Source organism: Nicotiana tomentosiformis, chromosome 12, assembly GCF_000390325.3.
Source record: "Nicotiana tomentosiformis chromosome 12, ASM39032v3, whole genome shotgun sequence".
NCBI lineage: Eukaryota > Viridiplantae > Streptophyta > Magnoliopsida > Solanales > Solanaceae > Nicotiana > Nicotiana tomentosiformis.
In genome coordinates, this window is record NC_090823.1 from 2,933,322 (window position 1) to 2,958,027 (window position 24,706).

General features: G+C 39.7%; 2 protein-coding genes across 2 annotated transcripts; both read left to right on the forward strand.

Annotated features, from left to right (window-relative positions):
- Window positions 1-1,096: 1,096 nt before the first annotated feature.
- LOC138903669 (uncharacterized) lies at window positions 1,097-3,056 on the forward strand. The gene is made up of 4 exons (XM_070192108.1): window positions 1,097-1,127; window positions 1,413-1,550; window positions 1,623-2,140; window positions 2,706-3,056. The coding sequence occupies exons 1-4, from the start codon at window positions 1,097-1,099 to the stop codon at window positions 3,054-3,056; spliced, it is 1,038 nt and encodes a 345-aa protein (XP_070048209.1).
- An 8,262-nt stretch (window positions 3,057-11,318) lies between these two features.
- LOC104090148 (brassinosteroid-responsive RING protein 1-like) lies at window positions 11,319-12,532 on the forward strand. The gene has a single exon (XM_009595199.4). It carries the CDS (start codon window positions 11,484-11,486, stop codon window positions 11,985-11,987), a length of 504 nt encoding a protein of 167 aa, XP_009593494.1. The 5' UTR covers window positions 11,319-11,483; the 3' UTR covers window positions 11,988-12,532.
- The last annotated feature ends 12,174 nt before the right edge of the window (window positions 12,533-24,706 follow it).

The following is a 24,706-nucleotide window of genomic DNA, read 5'->3' on the forward strand; positions in this document are numbered from 1 at the left end:
GATCTTACTTCGATACATCACCCTTCGAACTCGATCGGATATGCCAAGGATGAGATCTATTTCGACCGTATACAGATAGTCCCCTCGTTTCTCAGAAAGAATATGGCGAGAAACGATATGATTTTCAACAGCTCGATCGGATTATATCTTGTCGTTTCCATCGGGTTCGACCATGACACATCTGGTAGCTGTCCCGTTAGTTTAGTCTTTCAAGGCATTTAATGCATGTCAGGCGGTGGTCGGCCACTGCTAATACTGAACCGCCATCGTTTGAACCTATAAATAACCCTTACTTTTATCTTTTACCATTTTTACATCTTCTATCTTCCAAAATTTCCCAAGTTCTTCTTCGTACTCTCCAACTTACCAGTAAAGCTGTGATTTCTTTTCGCAAAAACCCCTCTTCAATTCTACCAAATCTCTGTCACTTTTTTCTATTCCTTACTTTTGAATTCAAAAATGGCGAAAACATCGCAAACCATTCCTCAGAAAGAGAAGGCTTTATCTTCACAGTGTGTCGCGATGAGACACCGGCAGAACCACGGCCAGAGGATTGTGTTCCCGGGGATTGTGTCCTTACTTCAGATTTTAAGTTGATAAAGGTTCATCGGTCCCTGGCCGGTGTGAGCTGGTATCGAGGTACATGTGTTCGATAACCAAGAAGCACCTCGATCTGTTAAAGAAGGATTGCAATTGGGGTGAAAAAGAAATAATAATACCTACCCGTGACGAAGATATCACTTCTTACGTGAAAGGGTTTTTGAATGTATATACTTACCCTTTCACTTTGGGTCCCCTCGATTCTGTCATTATTGACTTCTGTCGACAATATCAGGTAACCCTAGGCCAGGTCCATCCTTCTTTGTGGTGGATCGTTATCCTGATCCGACATTTTATGAGCAAAATCGAGGGGATGTTGTTCACCCTCGATCATCTTATCCGGCTGTACTGTCCCCGACTTTTTCGAGGAGGATTAATAAAATTCCAGTGTCGGGCTACCAAGGCTCTGTTCTCGAGTATTGACAAGGACAGGGACCGGGGTTGGATGGGCAAGTTCGTTTGAGTAAGGACTTCGGACCTGATTCCGACTGAAAAGATGCCCTTTCCCGAGGAGTGGAATATGAAACGTAAGTGTGATCTTGCTGTTGCTTCTATTTTGTTCTTCCATTTATTCTCTTATTGACACTCCTACTTTTGTGATGTAGCGGTTCCCTGGATGCCCGGAACGGTTCCCGATCTCAAGAACTGGGTACGAGCTCTTGTTTTGACCTCCACATACGCCGAGCGCTCATGGCGTGATTTGTTAAAGGGTCGGTGGGAGGCCAAAAATCACGGTAAGCTCATTTCTCGGACTCTGATGATCCGAACGAGGCGTTTCTCAAAATATTTTTTATAAGGTTTCCCATATGCAGGTTTGGGTAAAGACGCGGTCTTGAGGCCCCTGTCCAATGAGGAGGATGTTTCGACCTCTGTCCCAAAGACGGTGAAGGAAAATAAAAGGAAGAGAGCCTCAGTTCCCGAATATCCAAAACCGAAGAATAGGACGGCTCGTAAGCCGAACAAGAATGTCATTCCTTTGACCGTGGAATCCGTTATGCGTCTAAGGGATGAAGATGAAGAAGAAGAAAAAGAAGAAGAAGAAGAAGAAGAAGAAGAAGAAGAAGAAGAAGAAGAAGAAGAAGAAGAAGAGAACAATGAGTCCGCGCTGGCGGTCCAAACGAAGAGAGCCACCGATGCTTCATCGCTGGCTGGATCGATGATGCTCTATGAGGCTCCGCCTCGAACTGAAAATATACCAGAGAAAGATTCAGGTAGAGTCCCCGAACTATCGGATGTTGAAGATGCCTCTCATCGGAGTCAACCGGCAGGGGATACAATTGAAGAGCCCCTCGAACCCCTCCGAGCCGAGGGGAACGCTCCAAGCGAGTCATTTGGGGCAGCAGCGATCGAGGATTCGCCTACCTTTCCCGCTTTTTCTGCAGGGGTGATTCGGGAAGCTCAAGCTCTGGGAGCCCTCAATCTAGACAGGCCTCACGATGAAGAAGATCTGTTTCTTGACCTGTTTACCGGTATTGAGGACGTTGCCGGTGCCGGTGATGAATCAGATCTTTTTCACGGATTGCGGCAGGCTTTGAATCAGGTGAGCCATTAAAATTGTTTTGTCAGTACTATCTTTATGTTCGTTTTTCGTTAACTTCGCTTCTTGTTTCTTTGTAGGCAGCGGCAGTCCATTGAGAACAATGTTCTCATTCCCAGAAGAGCTGCATCGATATGCGGCCGACCTACACCGTGCTACTGACGAGAGGAACTCCCTTAGACTTTCCTTAGGGCAGAGAGAGGAGGAAATAAAAGACCTCCGAGCTGATCTGGCCAAGGCTTATCAAGATCAGAATGATTTGTCTGAGCAGGTAATGATGCTTTTGAAAGCCTATGGGTTTGATACCGGAACGATAGCTAACATTTCGGTCTCACGGCTGCAGCAAAAAATCGAGATGATCGGGAAGCTTCGTGAGGAGGTCGACGTGATAAGGATGGAGTCCTTGCGGTGGAAAGAAGGTATGGACCGCTTTGCTGCAGAAAAAGAGACTGCTCGAGCCCAGTTATCATCGTCCGAAACCCAACTTCAGAAAATGAAGGAAAAAGGCTTAGTTCAAGCAAGAAGAATTGAGGAGCTTGAGGCTTGATTGGCCTCTGTACTCGCCAAGGCTGAATCCGATGCTGAAAAGGCAAAGGCCGATGCGGATACGCTCGTGGCCGTCTATCGGGCCGATGCTGAAGCTGCCCAAGTCCAGGCAAGAGAGGCAGTCGAGTCCGCCGATAGTCGAGCGCATTGGGTCGCTGAACTTGCTAAGTGCCGATCCAGAAGGGAAACTCTCGAGGAGATTCATGCTCGTGGCTTCGATCTCGCTGAAGAGATAAAAAGGGCAAAAGAACTCGAAGCTGATGCTGAAGCTGTGGTTTCTGATGGTGATGACGACGACGATGGGAGCAAGAGCGGATCCGAAAATGGGGGGGAACCTGATAAAGAAGAGACAGCTCCCGATCGAGAAATTTAGTTCTTAGTTTTTACGTTGTAATCACCCATGCAGATAAATTTGTGTATAGACATATCTCCCATTTTGCCGACTTGCTTCTGTTTTTGTTTTTCGTCTTGCGAGGACTTTATTCGCCTTATGAATGTTTCCACAATGTTTTAAACAACTTAATCAATTTTGGACCCCGTAGCCTCTGTAATCGAGCGAGCGTTTACTCAAACTTGGGGCAATGTAGCCCTTTAGGCTTATTAGTTGTCAATGATTTGATCTTGAAGAAATATAGCCCGTGGGCGTAATGGTCGAGCGAGTGTTTGCTCAAACTCAAAAATGTAGCCCGTAGGCTTAGTCGAGTGAATGATTCGAACTCAAATTAATGTAGCCCGTAGGCTTAGTCGAATGAATGATTCGAACTCGAATTAATGTAGCCCGTAGGCTTAGTCGAATGAATGATTCGAACTCGAAGTAATGTAGCCCGTAGGCTTAGTCGAGTGAATGGTTCGAACTCGAAGTAATGTAGCCGGTAGGCTTAGTCGAGTGAATGGTTTGAACTCAAAGTAATGTAGCCCGTAGGCTTAGTCGAGTGAGTGGTTCGAACTCAAAGTAATGTAGCCCGTAGGCGTAATGGTCGAGTGAGTGTTTTCTTGAACTCGAAATAAAAATAGCCCGTAGGCTTGGTCGAGTGAATGATTCGAACTCGAAGTAATGTAGCCCGTAGGCGTAATGGTCGAGTGAGTGTTTGCTCGAACTCGAAATAAAAATAGCCCGTAGGCTTGGTCGAGTGAATGATTCGAACTCGAAGTAATGTAGCCCGTAGGCTTAATGGTCGAGTGAGTGTTTGCTCGAACTCGAAATAAAAATAGCCTGTAGGCTTGGTCGAGTGAATGATTCGAACTCGAAATAATGTAGCCCGTAGGCTTAATGGTCGAGTGAGTGTTTGCTCGAACTCGAAATAAAAATAGCCCGTAGGCTTGGTCGAGTGAATGATTCGAACTCGAAGTAATGTAGCCCGTAGGCTTAATGGTCGAGTGAGTGTTTGCTCGAACTCGAAATAAAAATAGCCCGTAGGCTTGGTCGAGTGAATGATTCGAACTCGAAGTAATGTAGCCCGTAGGCATAATGGTCGAGCGAGTGTTTGCTCGAACTCGAAATAAAAATAGCTCGTAGGCTTGGTCGAGTGAATGATTCGAACTCGAAGTAATGTAGCCCGTAGGCTTAGTGGTCGAATGTATCTTAATTCTGATTGCACAATAAATCTCAAAATAGAGGAATTTTCATTGGATATAAGATGCCGATAAAAAAGAGAACTTTCTTCGCACGTTATTACACGCCTGGGTTTGGGCCAATCTATATGAGCATGGTTCGCTTCGACCATTTGGCTCTTACAGTTTCTCCTATTGGGACCCTGTTGCTGTGAAATAACTTTCTTGCGGGACCTCGGATATTGTCGTAAATGCTGCACGATCAATGGTTGCCTCATTAAAAATCTTGCCGAAAAACCCATTTGGGATAAAACCGGTCTAAGGGAAAAAGAGTGCAACGCGTGCTTTCTAGCGAGAGATCTGTCCCTTGTTCGGACTTCTGCAGGGGTCAGTTTTGAGATATAAACGAATATGGAAAGGTTGTACCTTAACAGTAGTACTGTTTTAGATGTGATACATTCCAGCTGCTTGATAGTTATTTGCCGTTTTTAACGCCGATCCTGTACGACCCCTTTTCGATGTTCTCGAGTACCTGATATGGTCCTTCCCAATTTGGTCCTAGCTTTCCTTCATTCGGATTTCGGGTATTGATGGTAATGTTTCTCAACACTAAGTCCCCAGGCTTGAAATGGCGGAGCTTGGTTCTTCGATTATAATATCTTTCGATTCGCTGCTTTTGGGCGGCCATTCGGACGAGAGCAGTTTCTCGTCTTTCGTCCGATAGTTCGAGGCTTGTATTCATAGCCTCGTTATTTGATTCTTCCATCGCGAATCGAAATCTGGCACTGGGTTCACCAACTTCGACTGATATCAATGCTTCGGACCCATATACTAAGGAGAACGGGGTCGCCCCCGTACTGGATTTTGATGTTGTCCGATATGCCCAAAGGACTTCGGGCAGGATTTCTCGCCATCTCCCTTTAGCGTCGTTCAACCTCTTCTTTAAGTTTTGAATGACAGTTTTGTTTGTTGATTCGGCCTGCCCATTCCCACTGGGGTGGTATGGCATCGACAGTATCCTTCTTATCTTGTGGTCTTCTAGGAATCTTGTTACTTTGCCGCCAACGAATTGTTTTCCATTGTCACATACTATTTTGGCGGGTATCCCGAATCGGTATATGATATGAGTCCAAATAAAGTCTATAACTTCTTTCTCTCTTATTTTCTCGAACGCCTGCGCTTCAACCCATTTAGAAAAATAGTCCGTCATAAACAAAATGAATTTGGCTTTACCTGGGGTCGATGGCAGAGGGCCGACTATATCCATTCCCCATTTCATGAATGTCCACGAGGATAGGACTGAGTGGAGTTGCTCTCCGGTCTGGTGAATCATTGGTGCGAACCTTTGACATTTGTCACATTTACGAACAAATTCCTTTGCATCTTTGCCCATATCGATCCAATAATACCCTGCTCTGATTATTTTTCGGACTAATGTATCGGCTCCAGAGTGATTCCCGCAAGTACCCTCATGCACTTCCCGTAGGATGTAATTGATATCCCCCGGACCCAAGCATACCGCCAACGGTCCATCGAACGTTCTTCGGTACAGCGTTCCGTCCGAAGCCAACGTAAATCGAGCAGCTTTGGTCCGTAGGGTTCTGGAATCTTTAGGGTCCGATGGGAGTTTTCCGCTTTTCAAGTATTCAATATACTTGTTTCTCCAATCACAGGTTAAGCTTGTAGAATTTATTTCGGCGTGACCTTCTTCGATTACCGATCTCGAAAGTTGAACAACATTCCCCGGGCCCGTATTATCTACCTCGACCGACGACCCCAGCGCATCGGCCTCATTATTCTGTTCCCGTGGTACATGCCGTAAAGTCCATTATTTGAAATGGCGCAAAGTGATAAGCAGTTTATCTAAATACATTTGCATTCTACCTTCTCGAACTTCGAAGGTTTTGTTTACTTGACTCACCACCAGCAAGGAGTCGCAATTGGCTTCAATGACTTCTGCTCCCAAGTTTCTAGCTAGCTCGAGACCTGCAATCATGGCTTCATACTCGGCCTCGTTGTTAGTCAACTTGATAGTTTTAATAGATTGCTTAATAGTGCTACCCGTGGGTGGTTTCAAAACTATGCCCAGCCCGGACCCTTTTACGTTCGAAGCCCCGTCCGTAAAAAGGATCCATACCCCTGATGATGTACCTGATTTCAACAGTTCTTTTTCGACTTCGGGTACGAGGGTTGGTGTGAAATCGTCCACGAAGTCTGCTAAAATTTGAGACTTGATGGTCATGCGGGGTTGATATTCGATATCATACCCAATGAGTTCGACGGCCCATTTGGCCAGTCGGCCTGATAACTCGGGTTTGTGCAAAATATTACGAAGCGGGTAAGTGGACAACACACATATGGGATGACATTGAAAGTACGGCCTTAACTTTTTTGAGGCGCTAATCAGTGCAAGTGCCAATTTTTCTAGGAGCGGATATCTAGTTTCCGCCTCTCCTAAGGTTCGACTCGTATAATAAACGAAAAATTGCGTACCTTGCTCTTCTCGAACTAGGACACCGCTTACTACGACTTCTGATACTGCCAAGTACAAACAAAGTTTCTCGTCTTTTTTTGGAGTGTGAAGCAGTGGTGGGCTTGATAGATATCGCTTTAGTTCTTTTAATGTTTGTTGGCACTCCGAGGTCCAAGATAAATCGTTCTTCTTTTTGAGTAGAGAGAAAAATTTATGAATTCGATCAGATGATCTTGAGATGAACCGGCTTAAGGCGGCAATCCGACCCGTTAGCCTTTGTACGGCCTTCACGATGTCCACAACGACGATGTCTTTGATGGCCTTGATTTTATCGGGGTTAATCTCTATTCCCCGATGTGACACCATGAAGCCGAGGAACTTGCCCGAACCGACCCCGAAAGCACATTTTTCGGGGTTGGGCTTCATGTTGTATTTCCTTAAAATCTCGAACGTTTCCTGCAAATGAGTTAAATGGTCCTCTGCGCGCAGGGACTTAACTAACATGTCATCAATATAAACTTCCATTGATTTTCCTATTTGTTCTTCGAACATTTTATTTTCTAGGCGTGGGTAAGTAGCCCCTGCATTTTTTATCCCGAAGGGCATCATATTATAGCAATACGTTCCATATTTGGTGACAAATGAAGTCTTTTCCTGGTCCTCCGGTTTCATCTGGATTTGATTATACTCGGAATAGGCATCGAGAAAAGTGAGGATCTCATTGCCGGCCGTGGTATCGATCATGTGATCGATATTGGGCAGCGGAAAGGAATCTTTGGGGCATGCTTTGTTCAAATCCTTATAGTCCACGCACATTCTAAGTTTGTTCCCTTTTTTAGGGACTACAACTACGTTGGCTAGCCATTCGGGATATTTCACCTTCCGAATGGACCCTACTTTGAGAAGCTTGGTTACCTCATCCTTTATGAATGCGTGCTTTCTATCGGACTGGGGTCTTCTCTTTTGCTTCACCGGTCTGAACCTGGGGTCCAAACTTAGCTGATGCATCGTTATGTCCGGCGGGATCCCTATTATATCTAAATAGGACCAGGAAAAATAATCGATGTTATCGATAAGAAATTGAACGAGTTTCTTCTTGAGTTCAGGGCTCAACCCTGTTCCCAAGTATACCTTTCGCTCGGTCCAGTGCTCAATTAATATGACTTGATCTAGCTCATCGATCGTCGATTTTTTGGCGTCGAAGTCATCGGGAATCACGAAAGATCGAGGGACCCTTTGATCACCATCCTCTTCGATTTTCTAGTTGTCTGGCTGGGTTGAAGCCGATGTATGTGATTGCTATTTGGTGTCCCGTTCTCCTTCCGGGCCCGATCCTTTTATCGGCGAAAGTGAGGACACTGGTTTAGCTTCGTCGACGGCAAACATTTCTTTTGCGGCTGGTTGTTCTCCGTACACCGTTTTGACACCTCCCGACGTCGGGAATTTGAGGGCCTGGTGTGGGGTCGAAGGCACAGCTCTCATGTTGTGGATCCATGGCCTTCCGAAAAGGGCATTATATCTCATATCGCCTTCGATCACGTGAAACTTTATTTCCTGGATGGTTCCGGCCACGTTTATTGGTAGGACTATCTCACCTTTGGTGGTTTCGCATGCCATATTAAACCCGTTTAGGACCAGAGTTGCGGGTACGATCTGATCCTGTAGGCCGAGTTGCTCCACTACCTTCAATCGGATGATGTTGGCTGAGCTACCTGGATCGATTAACACACGCTTAATTTTAGTTTTATTCACGAGTACGGATATTACCAGTGCGTCGTTGTGAGGTTGGATGACCCCCTCTGCATCTTCATCATCAAAGGACAGAGTCCCCATGGTTGCGTAATCTTGAGTCCAAGATCGCTTTTCCCTCACCATCGATGTTTTATTGCGTTTAAGCATTGGTCCCTGAGGGGTATCGATGCCGCCGATGATCATGTGGATGACGTGCTGCAGTTCTTCTTGCTTGTTTTGCTTGTTGAAATACCTACTTCTAAAATGGCTCTTTGCCCTATCACTCAGAAACTCCCGAAGGTGCCCTTTGTTAAATAAGCGAGTTATTTCCTCTCTTAGTTGCTTGTAATCTTCCGTTCTATGGCCATGGGTACCATGATATTCGCACGTTTGATTGGGATTTCTTCGGGCAGGATCGGTCTGCATTGGTCGAGGCCATTTAGTGTCTTTGATGCGTCCGATGGCCGACACGAGAGCGGATGCACCAACGCTGAAGTTATATTCTGATAATCGAGGTACTTCTATAGGATCGGCATATTTATCGAAGCCGCTCTTACTCATAAGCCCCTGAGAATTTTGTCCTCGATCAATCCTTCGACTGTTCCAAACTGCGTTGCGTGCTGAACCGTTGTTCACCCGATCTGCGATGTACGGTCGATATCGGTCTCTGTTCGACCTTTGTTATCTGTCGATTTGCTTTTGATTTTTAATAACTATCCTGTTCTGATGAACGGGTCCGTACGGGGCTCCCGACTGATCATCCTCGACCCTAATTTTTGATTGATATCGGTTGTGCACATCTGCCCAAGTTACCGCTGGATACTCGATCAAATTTTGTTTCAGCCGATGTGATGCTGTCGAACTTAGCTCGTTCAACCCTTGGGTGAAGGCTTGTACGGCCCAGTCATCTGTGACCAGGGGTAATTCCATGCGTTCCATTTGAAATCGGGATACGAATTCCCTCAGCATTTCATCCTGCCTTTGCTTTACTTTGAAGAGGTCTGATTTCCTCGTTGCAACCTTTATGGCACCAGCATGTGCCTTTACGAATGAATCTGCTAACACGGCAAAAGAATCGATGGAATTTGGCGGTAAATTATGGTACCAGATCATAGCTCCGTTCGAGAGGGTCTCCCCGAACTTTTTCAACAGCACGGATTCGATCTCATCATCTTCCAAATCGTTGCCTTTTATGGCACACGTGTAAGAGGTGACATGTTCGTTAGGATCGGTCGTACCGTTATATTTGGGAATTTCGGGCATACGGAACTTTTTGGGGATTGGCTTCGGTGCCGCACTCGACGGAAAAGGCTTTTGTATGAATTTTTTTTAATCAAGCCCCTTTATCATTGGTGGAGCCCTCGAAATTTGGTCGACCCTGGCATTGTATGTTTCCACCCTCTTGTCGTTGGCTTCGACTCATTTTGTGAGTTCCTCGAGCAATTTAGTAATTCCGGGAGTAGTCCCCGATTCTTGCTCGTTAGATTTCACTATGGCAGGCTCTGTTCTGGGGGTGACTTCTCGAAATGGATTGGAAACCGGCCTTCTTTGTGCGCGAGTTTGGCTTTATAGCTGAGCTATCGCTACTTGTTGGGCTTGCAGCATCTCGAAGATCATACGTAAGCTTGCCCCGATTTCCCCTGGGTTTTGGGTGTCTCGGGCTACGGATCGAGTACCGCCCTGAATGCTTCTTTCCGGTTCGGAACGCTGGTTTGCCTCCAAAACTATTTGTGAATTGACATCCAATGGTATTTCGGCTCGAATTTTGGGTACTTCGATTCGAGCCTCGGATGCCAAGTTGTTGGTTTCATCTTGAAGGCCGACTTCGTAATCGATCGGTGGTTATTCGTAGCTGATCCGAAATTCAAGATGTTTTCGGAAATAAGTGCAAAGCACAATGGCGTGTTTTTTTAGATTTGTATCAAATGACCACTGTTATCCTCGGCCCCACGGTGGGCGCCAAACTATTTACCCGAAAAATAGATAGAGTTGAATTTATACGCAGTTCCGAGGATATGTGGTGTAACTTGATACAAAATACAAGGATAAATAATAATGTAAATGTAGATTGGAGAGAATGCAATCTAGATAAGGTTATCAAGAACAATGAACCTTAGGATTCGACAAATAGAATCAATCTAAGAAATTGAAAGAGCAATTCTTTACTGTAGAAGAATATAGTACTTTTATTACAATGTAAGTCTCAGAAAACTTGTCCTACAGAAATGATAATCAATCCCTTTTATAGTGGAGGGATTCGGCTCCAAGCATAATAAAATAAATATTCAGTGGGAGACTCATGATAAGTCAGCTTTTCCATAATTTCTGCCAAGATTCTCTCTAATGGGATTGCAACGGCTTTTGTCTGCGAGCTCGATCTTGCTTAGAATCCTCGATTTTGGTTTGAGCTTGATTTTGGCTCGAACTTGTGATCTTGGTTCGAGCCCGATCCTGGTTCGAGCCCTCGAATTGATTCCAGGTCAATGTTGGTTGGTCTCTAGATTATCAGCACGATAGGTCTACCCTGCATCATGGTTCGATTCTTATTCGAGTTTGATTATGATATCGATCTCGACACGGACCGGCCTCTCCGGGTTCGAGGTTAGTTCGTCCCCCCTTCGGGATCTTATTTCGATACATTACCCTTCGAACTCGATAGGACATGTCAAGGCTGAAATCTATTTTGATTGTATACGAGTCTCTGTACTCCTTTGGGGTAGGGGTAAGGTCTGCGTACACACTACCCTCCCCAAATTTCATTAATGGAATTTTACTGTGTTGTTGTTGTTGTAGTAGTAGTATTTTAGATTGTACGGGACAAATTGACCCTTTTTCGCTTTATTCTATTCCTACTTCCCTATATATATAATCCCCGACCTTACCCATTCCCCCATTAACAACTATCTCAGCTCAACTCTATATCCATCACTAATTCCTCCATATTTTCACGCACTACACACACTACTACTCGAAGAAAACACCTTTCATTTTCATCTTCTTTTCTTTTATTCTTTCACAAAGCAAAGAAAAAAAAAACTAGAGATTATGGGTTTTCCACTAGGCTACACGGACATGTATCTTCCCAAATTACTCCTTCACATTATAACAATTTTGGGTTTCATTAAAAAGCTCATTTCCACACTATTTACGCTTTTGGGCCTCGAGGATTTTCTCGAGCCCGAATTTTCATACCTGGCCGGACCCGAATCCTGTTCGGAGCCCCGGTTTCACTCGGTGTCGGCGGCGTTGATAAGGGAGATTTTACCAGTGGTGAAGTACTCGGAAATAGTGGACCCGCCGGAGAAGTGCGCGGTGTGTCTGTACGAGTTCGAGTTGGACGATGAAATCAGACGGCTGAGAAATTGTAAGCATGTGTTTCATCGGAGCTGTGTGGACCATTGGATGGATCATGATCAGATGACGTGTCCGCTTTGTAGAGCAGGTTTTGTACCAGATGATATGATGGAAGTTTTTAACGAGAAGTTGTGGTTGGCTTCTGGAGTTTCTAATTATTATGAAGAGTATTCATATATTGCTTCTGGTTTGTAGTGGTCATAGTATTTTGTTTAAATCTGTCCGCTTTTGGTGGTTGTGATTTGATAGGGTAAAAATTATAAAATATGTATATTATAAGAGAAAAAAAAGTAAAAAAAAAGATGTTATGAAAATATTATATTATGGATGGTCATTAATTACTCCGCTATAGATAATTTTCCTGAAGAAAATTATTCATTTAGTACTCTGTTGAAGTTTATCTACAAGCAGCTGATACAGACAGGTTGCAAGCAACTCAATGAAATAATTTGCAGCAGCTTCTTATTAAACAGGCAGGTTGCAAGTAGCTCATGCAGACAGCTTACAAGTAGCTGATGCAGGCAGGTTGCAAGCAACTCAATAAAATGATTTGCAGCAGCTTCTTATTAAACAGGCAGGTTACAAGCAGCTCATGCAGACAACTTACAAGTAGCTAAAGAAAAGCCTTGCAGCTGCTTCCTGAAAAGTCTCGCAGTTGCTTCCTTTCTTCTATAAATAGAGGAGTTTTCAGTTCATTATGAATATAACTTTGAAAGTTGAATAAAATATCAATCTCCCTATATACTTGTCTTCAGTTTATTTCTTTTATAGTCTTTATTTTATAACACGTTATCAGCACGAGATTTTGCCATTTTGAGCACTTACATCGAATTTAATTTCTATTTCAGTGTTCATCTCCGATGTAAGGGACACTTTTATGTCCGTGGTCAGATCTTGTTCATTCCGAGCATCATAAGGCAGATTATATCCTTGAGGTGGTGAGTTTTTCTTCTTGGCGGTAGTGATGTAGATATCACTTACATATGGAGTGGCCAAATTTGTGTAATTTAATTTGAGCTTTTTGCTTATATTTTAATATCTTTATCATCGCTTGCTTGGTTATATGTTACGTATACAGTACCAATTTTGGTATTTATTTTCATCCTTATTATCTTAATAAAGGATTACAAAGTGGATAATATTGCTAGATCCACTTAACTCCAGCAGAGTTTGCAAGAAACATACAACCACCAGAAGTGGTTATATTTCGTATATCTCATTGTAACTAAATTTTGTTAACCACCAGAAGTGGTATATGCATATGACCACCAGAAGTGATAATTTAGGCTTTCTATGGTTACAATTAAAGATAAGCTAGAGAAATATTTTTTATATTACATGCACGCCTCGATTTGCTCCTGAAGTAGTAAATATTTTAAAAGAGGTTGAAGCATCACAATTTGATGTGATTAATGCGCGTTCAGATAATTATGTTCGATTTCCTGAAGGATGAGAATTTTTGATAAATATTAATCTATTCTCTGAAGTGAATGTGATAATATTAATAAAGTCGTAAATATGAACGCGCTCTTGTTGTAAATATATTACAATTCACCTCCAGAAGAGTTAATATGATTGAGAGAATATATACTTAATATTTCATATTTCAAATTTGCTCCTGAAGAAGTAACACAATTGGAATTTCCTCCTGAAGTAGAAAAATATTTTGAAGCAGTATCTTTATGTGCTTAAACAAAATAATGAGCTATTCAAAGTTATTTTTGAAGAACATTTTCGTTCCCTTGAGTGAATGAAGAAATACCACAACTCACCTCCTGAAGAGGTAGAATAATAAAGGATATAAATATTATTTTTGTAGCATAAAGATCATTGCCACACGTACTTGTTGTACGTAAAACATCTTGAATAATTTTATTAAGTATCATTCTAAGGCAAAAGCATTCTTGTAGAATGCTTTATACTACAACCACATTAATATATTATGGTTAGTTATTGAGTTCCCCGAAGGAAATAACAACTCGTGTATCTTTCCTTAAAAGATGCAATGACTATGTGATTGTCGTATTGATACAAAATATTAAGATGTTAATGATATTTTTCCTTGAAGGAGATATTTGTCACAAAGTTAGTGGTAGAAATATTAAAATTCTTAATTTTCGTCATTTATAATATTAGAATTGTTCATTTGATTATGATTTTCTCTCATGACCCCAGAAGTGTTTGAGCAATATTTGGTAGTACAACAAAAGCTCCTGAAGAGCTAACTGTTTGTCTAGAAGACACATGACACAAGTAGTGTCTGAATAATACTTGATTGTGGACAATAAATGGAGGGCTCCCGAAGAGCTTGTTTATCATTAATGTGGTCAAAACATATATTATGATAAACTGAAATTTACTAATACATATGACTAACATGCTGAGACTACAAATTATTGAAAGATTGAAAATCTTCATGTTTCCACAATCATATAGGGTAAATATGTATGTGAGAAGATACCTGCTTTATTCTTCAAATTTGTACTACATCATATATCACAATATACCAGAAGTTTACTGATACAAAAGTAGCCACAGTAAATCAGAAGTTTACTGATGCAAAAGTTTATGCCATAGTAAACCAGAAGTTTACTTAGAGATAGAACATACCGTGATAAACTTGAAGCTTTAATTTGCCATTTTTAAATGAGCTATTTGAGAATTCATATAAGCATATACTGAAGAACTAGAAGATTCTTCAAGAATTTTTTTGTGTTGCTTGTTCTCATAATAACTTGATTATACCATCTAAAGTTGGGACTAAAATCCCTGAATTCTGAAATATATAAAAGATGAATATGGGTCCATTCACCCATCATGTGAACCACTTATAGATGCATATATAAGATGGTTACATGTATGTTTATTGTCAACCTGCAGTTTGGCATTTGAAATTATATTTCTCAATTAAGAGCATAATTTTTAGATTATTAAATCAAGATAGTTCATCTTGATGATGCTGGTTTATATCCAAGCTAGTTTAACATTGAATACCTCCTATTAATGGCTAAACTATTGCTTATGAGAACAAAGCATCATGTGTTGGTCTAAAATTTTCTAAATTGCATACAACAGCACTTGTATGCATCAGACCAACAAAATATGATAAATCCTCCCCTCACAATTGGATTAGGATCAAAACCCAAATATTTTTACTATCTAATAACTTTTGATGTGTGGTATATGATTAATTTCTCTACCACAATGCACAAAGATATGTTTCCCAAAGAAGATTGGGGATATGAGTTAGTTTTTCTAACATTTGGGGGATAGAATAAAATAGCTGAAAAATATATTATATGAATCGAATTATCATTAATATGATCCTCGCTTAGAAGATAATTCAAATCAAATGCCAGAAGCATTTGTTGATCCAAAATTAAATATCATATTTCAGATGCAAATGCTCCTATTAAAATTAAAGTCCTTAAAGGATAGAGTTTATTCTACGCATGAAGCGTGGTAGACCAATCTGTTCCAAAGGTAACAATCCTTGAAATGAATAGGAGCAAATGATCAAAATGATCATAATAAGGAGGAAATAAGCTCTAGAAGAGCCCACGATATAACATTTCATGAAACTCCAGAAGAAGTTTAGGTACCTGAAAATAAAGAAAGTGATGAGATCTCAACAAGTTATGTCGCTTGTGAACTGATACGAAATGATCGTCGACGATATATTTGATACAATATAGTGCACAATATTGTAAAAGGTTGTGAGGATCGGACCTGTAGTCCAGACACCTGAAGATGTTATGGAATTTAATGTAAGTCATAACCTATATAACTCATTTGATTAATTCTATATGAAGATCCCTGAAGGATTTAAAATGCCTGAAGTAAATTCAAAATCTCGGAAAATGTATTCAATCAGATTACAAAGATCTTTATATGGTTTAAAGCAATCTGAGCGCATATGGTATAATCGCCTTAGTGAATATTTGTTGAAAGAAGGTTACATAAATGATGTTATTTGTCCATATATTTTTATAAATAAAATGGCATCAGAATTTGTTATACTTGCTATTTATGTTGATGACATAAATCTTGTTGGAACTCCAGAAGAGCTCCAAAAGGCAATTGAATATCTTAAGAAAGAATTTGAGATGAAAGATCTTGGAAAGACAAAACTGTCTTGGTCTGCAAATTCAACATTTAGCAGATGGGATCTTTATCCATCAATCTGCCTATACATAAAGGGTCTTAAAATACTTTTACATGGACGAAGCGCACCAATTGAGTACACCAATGATTGTTCGATCACTTGAAGTAAATAAGGACATGTTCCGACCTCCAGAAGAGGATGAGGAACTCATTGGTCCTGAAATACCTTATCTCAGTACAATTGGGGCACTTATGTATCTTTCTAATGCTACAATGCCTGATATAGCATTTTCTGTTAATTTACTAGCAAGATATAGCTCTTCTCCTACACTGAGACATTGGAATGGGATTAAGCATATATTGCGATATCTAAAGGGAACTCTTGATATGGTTTTGTTTTATGCTAACAAAGGTAGTGCAAATCTTTTTGGTTATGCAGATGCAGGTTATTTATCCGATCCCCATAAAGCTCGATCTCAAACCGGGTACGTATTTACATGTGGAGGTACTATCATATCATGGCGCTCCACAAAGCAATCTAATGTTGCTACTTCTTCAAATCATGCTGAGATAATAGTTATTCATGAAGCAGGTAGGGAATGCGTATAGTTGAGATTAGTGATTCATTTCATTCGAGAAAAATGTGGTTTGGAATGTGATAAAAGATCCACAATTTTATACGAAGACAATGTTGCATGCATAGTCCAATGAAATGGAGGATTTATAAAAGGAGATAAAACGAAGCACATTTCACCAAAATTATTCTACACATATGATCTTTAGAAAAATTTTGACATTGATAGGGTATTCATCTACACATTATGGAAGTTTTTAACGAGAAGTAGTGGTTGGCTTCTGGAGTTACTGATTATTATGAAGAGTATTCATTTATTGTTGTTGGTTTGTAGTAGTCATAGTATTTTGTTTAAATCTGTCCGCTTTTGGTGGTTGTGATTTGATAGGGTAAAAATTATAAAATGTGTATATTATAAGAGAAAAAAAAGTAAAAAAAAAAGATGTTATGAAAATATTATATTGTGGATGTCCATTCATTACTCTGCTATAGATAATTTTCTTAGTACTATGTTAAAGTTTATCCACAAGTAGCTGATGCAGGCAAGTTGCAAGCAACTCAATGAAATGATTTGCAGCAGCTTCTTATTAAACAGGCAGGTTGCAAGCAGCTCATGCAGACAGCTTACAAGCAGCTGATGCAGGCAGGTTGCAAACAACTCAATAAAATAATTTGCAGTAGCTTCTTATTAAACAGGTATATTGCAAGCAGCTCATGCAGACAGCTTACAAGCAGCTAAAGAAAAGTCTTGCAGCTGCTTCCTGAAAAGCCTTGCAGTTGCTTCCTTTCTTCTATAAATAGAGGATTTTTCAGTTCATTATAAATATAACTTTGAAAGTTGAATAAAATATCAATCTCCCTCTATACTTGTCTTTAGTTTATTTCTTTTATAGTCTTTATTTTATAATAGAAGAAAAGTTTTGTATAATCTGCAATTTTAACCCAAATGTGTGATTTTATCGTCAATGAAGTGGGTTAATAACCATGAGATCTCATGTTCAAATTTTAGCGGAAAAAGAAATACTAAGTGATTTTTTCCAAATCTATTTAAGCCTTGGTGGACAGAGTTACTTGATACATGTTGCTGGTGGGAGATAACAGGTATCCGGTGAAATTTGTCGAAGTGCGCATAAGTTGGTTTAGACATTACGGTTATTAATAAAATGTACTCAGAGTCAAATACTTCATGTCACGATAACATTTTACACCTACATTAGGAAAAAAGTAAATAATTTGATAGAGTACAACTCCCAAATGCAATGTGAATAATACAAGCGTAAGAGTACAATACAAATATTATTCTAACGCCCTTTTGTACTCTCAAAAAGGAGGAAAAGACCATAGTTCACATTGGACTCCTCTAAACAGATTTTTATATTTTTATACACTATTTGAAACTTTATTACTCTCTCTACTCAAATTTCAATTTAATTACATAGGCATAAATAATTTACCAATTATATACATTTTAGGAATTAAATGAGTATCTCTTTATATTAGGAATTGAATAAGGAATCAATTATTTCTCATCCTTATTCTCTCTCCCTCCTCCGCTCTCTCTTCGTCTCTCTCTTTCTCTCTCTTGCGCTCTCTCTCACTCTCTCTGTCTCTCTCTATCTTTATGAGCGTACAGATGCTTGCCCCAATTACAGAGAATTGTTGAAGCTTAAGACGAACCAAAATGGTATAGAAGCATTAAGCAAATCATGATTGATCAAAAAAGTTTTAAAAAAACTTTAAAAATGTTTAATTCACAAGCTTATATGACCATAACTAAACATTCATCCCTACAATCAACTCGAGAACCTAAATAATAGAAGCCGTAATTTGGAGATGACCAGAAATGGAGTTCCACATATTGTTTAAAGGAACAAAGTGAATACATTAATCACCATACCTGACGAGAAGGGAGTAATCTAGCAGTCCATCCTTCAATCTCTTTAACTCCAACATCAAATGGAGGACTAATGATGCCACACTTGTTTAACCTTAAAAAGCTTTGGAGTTTTGAATTTGAATTTGGGTTTTCAAAAATCATTATTTGTTTGGATTAGGTTATGTTGCAAATAATTAAAAATATTGTTTGGAGTTTATATTTTAATTTTAAGGGTGTTTGGTGAAGATTAGACTTGATTTTGGCTGAATTTCATATTGAAACTCGAAGAAGAAGAAGAAGAAGAAGAAGAAGAAGAGGAGGAGGAGGAGGAGGAGCACATGACATACAATATACTTATGAAATTGTAGTAAAGTTATAGTATAATTGTATGTAAATTATATTCTGTTGTAGTTATATATATATTTTTATTTGAATGTTGTATGAAAGTTGAAAATAGTTGTATAATGTATGAATCGTTGTATAAAATTTATATTCAAGTTATCAATACAATCTTTTTACATAAAGTTATTGATATGTATCAAAATTGTATTAAGAGAGTAAGTTTTAATTGGAATTTTAGAGAGGAAGAAGCACGCACCACAAATAAAATATATACAAATCAGATACAAAATATATACAAAAGACATATTGTATAAAATTTGTATAAAAATTATATTTAAGTTGTATGATATTGTAGTTGTATTTAACTGGGTAGAAATAATGTATGAAAGTTGTAGATAAGTTGTAAACAAGTTGTATAATATATAATTAATTGTATGAAATTTGTTTTTACTATGTATAAATCAGATACAAAATATAGAAATGACATATTGTATAAAAATTGTATTTAAGTTGTATGATATTGTAGTTGTATTTAACTGGGTAGAAATAATATATAAAAGTTATAGTTAAGTTGTAAATAAGTTGTATAATATATAATTTATTGTATGAAATTTATTTTTGCTATGTATGTTGTTGTAGATATTCAAATTTACATTAATTTTGTAAGATATTTGTTTGTAATTTGTATGTTGATGTATCGTATATTGTTCTTTTCTCAATTTATTTACTAAGGAAATAAAAGTAGAGAATGAATTCCAAATCAGCTCATGTGTACTGATTCATATTTGTATGAACTGAAAAACTTGAATATTGATGGGAACTGAATGATTTGGGTGAAGAAATTTCGAGTTTCACATTAAAAGCGTCATCGTCGCACTTTTGAAGAAACTGAGTTTTATGTGATATCTGAACTTTGTTTTGGAAATTAACTAGATAGCATATATTCTTGTTGGAAATACTAATACAAAGTTGAATCCGAAGTTTGGAGGAGATTGAATTTTGAAATATAGTAAAACTTTGAATTTGCTAATTATGATTTTTGATTCAACTACGACTGGTGTTGTAGTTTGACAATATTATTAAGAAATTATTCAGTAAAACTAAAGTAGAGCAATCGTAGAGATGAAAACATGGACAAATTTGGCAACAATTGCGTTCAAAGCAAGGATTGAATGTGATTGAAAGAAATCTTCCCAATAATAAACATAACTACGTTTTCTCTTCTAAATTTAATATGCTTTGCCTTGTCTGAAATTATCAGAATATAATCTGCGAAGAAACCTTCCATCCAATTAAAGGCATACATTAGTGGGAGCATAGTTCCTGTAATGACCCAACCGGTTATTTTAACTTTTAGAACTCCGTTTCCAAAAATAAAACTTTTCGTATGTGCTTTTAATGATTTATGACTTGTGGGGATGGTTGGTTCGGGATTTGGAAGTGTTTGGGTTGAAATCGGAATACTTGGTTCCTTAAGTTAGCTTTAAATGGACAAGTTTGACTTCGGTCAACATTTTGAGAAAATGACCCCGGAATCGGGATTTGACGGTTCCAATAGGTTCGTATGATGATTTTGGACTTGGGCGTATGTCCGAATCGGGTTTTGGATAACCCGGGAGCGTTTTGACGCTTAGTAGTAAAAATTAACTATTTGAAGGTTTAAAATTCTTTAAATTTGATTTGGCGTAGGTTTTTGAGTAATTGAAGTCCGTTTGGAATTCCGAGTTTGGGAATAGTTCCGTATAGTGATTTAAGACTTGCACGCAAAATTTTGTGTCATTCCGAGTAGTTTATGTATATTTCGGCGCATTGGAAGTAAATTGAAGAACTTGAAATTCTTAAGTTTGAATCAATTTGGTTTAGGGTATGATTCTTAGATTTGATGTTGTTTTACGCATTCCGAGAGTTCGAGCGAGTCCGTTTTATGATTTCAAACTTGTTGGTATGTTCGGGTGTGGCCCCGAGTGTTAATCGGACGAGGCTCGGATCACTTTTTTTGAAAACTTGAAGAAGAGTTGAAGTCTTCTACTTCTGATACGTTCGCACGTGCGCTTGGACAGCAGCAGGTGCGACTCTCGCAGATGCGAGGTTTATGCGCAGAAACGAAAGAGGGAAGGGAGGCCTGCCATCGCAGGTGCGGAATCTCGGGTGCACCTGCGAACGTGCAGGTGCGAGAAAAAGAGCGCAGATGCGGAAACTGGGCAGCCAAGCTAAGCTTGCACCTGCGAGGTTTTTCCGCAGGTGCGGTACACTGTCCGCAGGTGCGAAAGACCTGTTTGGCAGAAAGCTTAAAAGAACGGGAATTCACCATTTTTGCCCATTTTCTTCCATTCTTGGGCGATTTTGGAGCTTTTTGAGAGGGGGTTTCAACTAACAACTTTGAGGTAAATTAATTCTACACCCTTTGAGTTAAATATATAGATTATGGGTAGATTATAACTAGTATATCTTAGAAATCAAGGATTTAGGTGAAAAACCTAGATTTTTATAAAAATGAGATTTTAGCCACGAAAATAGTTATGGAATTGGGTAAAAATTATATATTCAAGTTCTTGAGATTATGGGTAACATTTTCATCCGAAAATTTTCAGAACCCGAGCATGTGACCCTGGGGTGAATTTTAGGATTTTACCATTTTGGATAGGGTAATTTATTTAATAGATGAATTTCGAATTATTGAATATATATTAATTATTTTATATAACTTTTGGATAGTTTCGGATTTTTCGGCATTGAATCGAAAATTTTACGTGATGCGATAATCGGAAAGTGGACTTTGAGACGAGGTAAGTCTCTTGTCTAATCTTGTGAGGGAAAAATTACCCCATAGGGATTAAATTGAATATTGTTGCTAATTGCGGGGGCTACGTACGCACGAGGTGACGAGAGTCCGTGCGTAGCTACTATAAATGCTAAAGTCCAGGTAGTTTAGGACTCAAAGCATGAATTACCTGTGTAAATTGTATTCCTTGATTAATTAATATTAATTGATATATATATGAATATATTATGAATTGTTAGATAAAGATATTAAAGGATGAAAATCTCATATGCTTGATTTTTTGTTTAAATCAATTAATTGCTAAAAGAAAATTATTCTCCTCCCGAATTTATCTTATAATAAAAATACTCTCCTTCCGGAGGTATATAAGAAAATATCCTCCTTTCTTGTGGAGCGGGCCGAACGCCTCGGCAGGATAGATGCATCTATTGATCATGCCGCACGTCCCTCGGCAATGTACACGACACTCTGGATCGGGCCGTACGTCATCGGCAGAAATCGTGCTTAATAATAATAATTACACGATACTTTAATAGTTTATTTCAGCTTGCGAAGCTAATTGATAAATTCGAAAATCCTTGGAATTTAATGAATTATTTGTAACGACCCGACCGGTCATTTCGGGAGTTATAGCCCTATTTTTCCCATTTCTGTTTCCTTTATGCTCTTAAGTTATATTATGATATACCAGGTTAGCTGGTTTGGGCCCGGAATGGTTTCGAAGTGGAATGAGACATTTAGTCTCTTATTTAGAACCTTAAGTTAAAAAAGTCAACCGGATATTGACCTATGTGTAAATGATCTCAGATTTGAATTCTGATGGCTCTGTTAGCTCCATTAGGTGATTTTGGACTTAGGACTGCATCCGGAATGTGATTTGGAGATCCGTGGTAGAATTAGGCTTGAATTGGCGAAATTGAAAATTTGGTGATTTTTGATCGGCAGTGAAAAATTTGATATTGGGGTCGGAATGGAATTCCGGAAGTTGGAGTAGGTTTGTACTGTCATTTGAGACGTGTGTGCAAAATTTGAGGTCATTCGACCGTAGTTTGGTTAGTTTCGGCATCGGTTGTCGAATTTGGAAATTTAGAAGTTCTTAGGCTTGAATCCAAGGGTAATTTGGTGTTTGAATGTTGTTTTGAGTGATTCGAAGGTTCGACTAAGTTTGTATGTTGATATATGACTTGTTGGTATTTTTGGTTGAGGTCCCGAGAGCCTCGGGGTGATTCCGGGTGGTTAACGGATTTGTCAAAGTTGGAAAATGCAGTTGAAGCTGCTGCTACTGCTATTTCCGCACCTGCGGAAGGAGGAGTCGCAGGTGCGAGGTCGCTGGTGCGTATGGGGAAGACGCAGATGCGGAAATGGAAGGCCAAGGCTGGGAACGCAGGTGCTAAGAATTGGACGCATCTGCGAGCCCGTAGATGCGAGGCCTTGAGCGCAGATGCGGAAAGGAAGAGTTGGGCCGGTTCCGCAGAAGCGGAAGTGTTACGCAGGTGCGTGCCCGCAGGTGCAGAAGCTGGGGTCGCAGGTGCGGAATTGAAGGCTTAAGTGGTTCTTGCAGGTGCGAGGATTCGACCGCAGGAGCGGACATATGCCCGCAGGTGCGAAAAACCTGGGCAGAAATGATAAATAGAACCCTTCGCAAATTTGGTTCATTTCCACCATTTTCAAGTCGGTTTGTGGAGCTTTTGGAGTGATTTTTGAAGGGTGATTCAAGGGCTATCAGTGAGGTAAGTTGCTTGAAGCTTAATACTTGTATATATGGTGAGTTTCCGTTGTTTAGTCATTGTAATTAGTAAAAATGAGGGGTTAGGGCTTGGGATTTTTGGAGAAGTAATTTAAGGATTTGAAAGATCAAACGATGTCGGATTTTGATGAATTTGGTATGGTTAGACTCGTGAGTGAATGGGATTTATAGTTTTGTAAATTTTGTTAGATTTCGAGACGTGGGCCCGGGGGACGGGTTTGAGCCAATTTTGGGTTTTGGTCTTATTTGATAGTTTTTCTTGTGGAATTCATTCCATTAGCGTAGATTGATGGTATTGTACTGATTGTGAATAGATTTGGAGCATTTGGAGGCCGAGTCCAGAGGCAAGAGCATTGAGGGGTAAAGATTTGACCGGTTTGAGGTAAGTAACGATTGTAAATCTAGTCCTGAGGGTACAAACCCCCGAATTTTGTATCATTCTACTATTTTTTAGTGACGCACATGCTAGGTGACGGGCGTGTGGGTGTGCACTGTTGGAGATTTGTGACTTGGTCCATCCTGTAGCAACTGTAAAGTTGCATACTTTGTTGAAACTATATGATACTTATATGTTTTAGAAAGAATTTCTGTAAATTTGGTTGAATGCCATGTTTGGGCCTTGCGCCAATGTTGTTTGGACCCTTAGGGACTGTTTCTTACCATCCTCTCATTGTTCTCGATTGAAAATCTATACTCAGTCATGTTTGTATTTGTTTACCGCATAACTTAGTTTTATGACTCTATTTTGATGCATATAAATATTTTGGGCCGAATGCCCTATTTTACTGAAATGCCCTAGTGGCTTGAGAGGTTTATGATTGAGTGAGGCCTAGGGCCTGATTTGTGAAGATGAGTGTGGATCGGGACTGCCCGCCTACAGCATACTTTATTATTATAGCACGTGAGTTATCCGTGCAGATTATAGCGCTTGGGCTGAAGGAGCCCTTCCGGAGTATGTACACACCCCCAGTGAGCGCAGGTACCTACTGAGTGCAAGTGCCGAGTGTCGAGTGCTGAGTGACTGGGAGGCATGAGTTATTGTGAGGCATGCCCGAGTGGAAAGAGTGATTGTGAGATATGCCCAAGTGGCAAGAGTGATTGTGAGGTATGCCCGAGTGGCACGAGTGAATGTGAGGTTTGCCCGAGGTGCTGTATATGAGTGATGTTTTGCCCGAGGGGCTGTTTATGATTTCATCATTTTTTTTCTCACCTTTGCATTTTCCTTTATTTGAAAACTGTTGAAAAATATCTTTAAATGATTTTTACTGGAACTGGGTTTAAACGAGATATTTTGATTCAAATCTTGATTTTAAAGCATGTGGTATTTTACTGAGATTTCCTGATATGAACGTTATATGCTTTATTGCTCGTCATTACTGCCCAGTCTTTATTTATTGTTGTTACTTACTGAGTTAGCGTACTCACGTTACTCCGTGCACCTTGTGTGCAGATCCAAGTGTAGCTGGACACGGTTACGGTTGTTGATTAT